The 2,849-nt window shown below is 36.0% G+C and overlaps 1 protein-coding gene across 1 annotated transcript in view; it reads right to left on the bottom strand.

The window, feature by feature from the left end:
- Positions 1-2,699, bottom strand: part of LOC107574391 (transmembrane and TPR repeat-containing protein 2-like) — a 3,300-nt gene extending 601 nt beyond the window's left edge. The window contains exons 1-3 of the mRNA XM_016260828.1: positions 2,454-2,699; positions 525-606; positions 7-85 (exon numbers count right to left, since the gene is read on the bottom strand). Coding sequence (XP_016116314.1) covers positions 7-85; positions 525-606; positions 2,454-2,564 — 272 coding nt within the window. The 5' untranslated portion in view covers positions 2,565-2,699. The remainder of the gene's footprint in view (positions 1-6; positions 86-524; positions 607-2,453) is intronic.
- Between the last annotated feature and the right edge of the window lie 150 nt (positions 2,700-2,849).

Here is a 2,849-nt window from a genome sequence, read left to right as displayed (position 1 = left end):
TCAAACTCAGAACTGTCCAGCTCTGCAGCTCTCTGAGCCATCACTGCTGCCTCTCCCAGACGAGACTCTTCCAACAGAAACTGACCTGACAGACAGGAAGAAACATAGATGAGCTCACAGAATTGAAAACAACTCAAACACAGCAGGCCAGAAGCCCACAGGTCAAACAGTCAGAGATCAGTGCTGAACAAGCATCCAAAAACACACAGAGACAAAGAAAGGGAGAGTGGCAGATGAAGGAGGACATGAGGCATAGTGAACCTCAGTATATCTCTATATAAAAATAATCATAATCGTAATTGTAATAATCATCAACTTATAATATAATATTCTTACTTGAATTATACATTATATACATTATTTACATAAAATCAATATAATAATAATACAAAATTTAAATTATTCATAAAATAAATGGTGAAATATTTAAAGACACTATCAAATAAAATGTCAAGTGCAATTGAGCACTTTATTAAACAAATTAGAAGGGAATCAAATCAATCAGAAAGGAAATCAGATTGTACTGTAATGCATATAGCAGTTTCCTCTCGCAGGATCCAGCTCTATTGCCTTCAGGAAGTAATGCTCTGCTTCAGACTTCTGCCCCTGTGGAGAAATTAAGAAATAATTACACCTGCACCCAACGTTATTAATGAAAGAACACAGTCATAACCAGACCCTTTAAATTTGTGCTGTATATGATGCTAGACGTTATCAACGTGTGGGAAAGTATACCTTCTTTATGGTTAGAACACTTTCTAATAAAGTACACTTCCTTTACGGTTCAGTGCTGATTGCTTACATGTTGGTGTAACCTTTGCAAATGTTCCTGTCATAAGCAGTGTGGTTATATTAGGCTTGCTTCACTGAACGGTTCTGTGGCAAACACTTCAGATAAAAGAATAAAAAATATACCCTGGAAAGCCGAGGCATTTCATGCTCTCCTTCATACGGTTCCTGAAAAGCATTCAACTACATCCAAGAGCTTTTATCAAATGCATAGACCTATAATACTTAAAGTCAAGGTTTAAAAAAAAAAAACTCTAAATGGCTTCAGATTTGAATCCAAAAGGGTAAATACAAAACAAGCTATTGTTTTAGCCTTAGCCCTAGATTTAATCTATCAACTAAAGCATTAAATTAGCTTTAGTTTTTCAGGGACATATTTAACAATATAAAAACAAACCTCAGAACCTTCAAGTTCAAACACAGACTGCTAAACTCTATACAAGGCTGTACAGAATAGTAAAAAAGAAAAGTAAATGTCCTGAATTGTTCAAGTAGAACATGCCATAACTTCAGTCATTTTGTCTGACGCTGTCCTGAATGTTTGACAGAGTAACCTAGCTAATTCACAGCAGTTCTTCAACAGCTGGTCAAAAGTTCACCAGTAACCCGTTTTCAATAAGGAAAGGGAGTAATTACATTAAGCATAAGGCTTGAAGGATAATAACCAGTTTTAAGCTGTGTGTATTTAGCGGACAGGCCGGAGAGGGGATGTTAAAGTGAGCAAACAGTCTGGATTCTTGACCAGCCGTGCTGAGACAAAAACCCAGATCAGATTAGAGGGAGGATACGAGATATCACGTCCTGGAGAGACACAGCTGCTCGACCTTTCTTCATCACCTCTCTCCATTTACATCATAGTGGTCAGAGAGGAAAATATCATAAGCGACTCGGCAACGGTTATATCGTATGCAGACAGAGACAGGGTAGTGCAAGGGGTGGAATATAAATGTGGAAATTTGAAAAGACAGGTTTTAAAGGCATCATCACAGTGATGTTGGTGTCTGAGAGACGTTTGTGTGTCAATGTTCCTCTCAAGGACAAAGCAATTAAAAGAAACCTCAGCACTAAGAGTCTCATGAAAGGTCATCTGTGGCTCAAAAGATTTTAATAACCAGATATTGTTGGAGTCTTCTTTCCACTTATTCTCCCCTTTTCTAGTTTGAAATGATAAATTAATTATTTAATATTTAATTACGCTTTCACAAATCCATTTAGCTTCAGGATTTTACATTCATACTGAAAATGTAATAGCAGCCACAGTGTGTTAAAAATACAGCAGAAAAAACCCTGAGAACACTAATAAAAATGTTTCTATTTTACCTAAACATGAATATAAAAATATAATAATAATAATAATAAACAATTATTCTACCTTGTTCTTCAATTATTCTAGCCCCTGGGCTTACACATTGCAATTTTAATTGCAAGTAAACAAAATAAATTAAAACATTTTTTACATGTTTTGTTTTTTGAGGTTTAAATATGATTTTTTTTTTATATAATTGTAGATTTTCAATGCTGTCTCAGACTTTCAGGCACCACTGTATATTTTGTTTTATCTTATGATATTCACAATGACTGTTGAAATTATCCCCAATTTTCTTTGACAGAAGAAAAGCTCACAAACACAAAGGGGTAATAATGCACTTGACAGCTTGACTCACTATGATAGACAGCAGTTTTCCATAGGTCAGGTGGGCAGGAATATGGTCAGGTTTGGCCTTCAGAGATTCTCTGTACCAGTGTCCTGCCTCCTCTAGATTATTCAGTCTCATATATGCCTCACCTATGGGCCAAAGTCAGACAGACGTGCAAAATTACCTAGAATTCCCTCCACTTCATGCCAACAAATCTAATGCAGATGTCATGGGATGAGTTTGAGGAGTTATGGAAGACCTTTTGATTGGCAGACATAACTTTTGGAGCAATATGTTTGTAATCATACATTGTAACTGAATTTGACTCAGGCACAAAGAAGAACATGTGACTAAGCAACTGAGCTTGCCAAAGACTATAAGTTAAAATTCCAATACCAAGCTCCTTTTCTTTACTCCCTAAAA

Source organism: Sinocyclocheilus grahami, unplaced genomic scaffold (assembly GCF_001515645.1).
Source record: "Sinocyclocheilus grahami isolate Dianchi unplaced genomic scaffold, SAMN03320097.WGS_v1.1 scaffold2209.1, whole genome shotgun sequence".
NCBI classification, from domain to species: Eukaryota; Metazoa; Chordata; class Actinopteri; order Cypriniformes; family Cyprinidae; genus Sinocyclocheilus; species Sinocyclocheilus grahami.
This window is presented reverse-complemented; position numbering and strand designations above follow the sequence as displayed.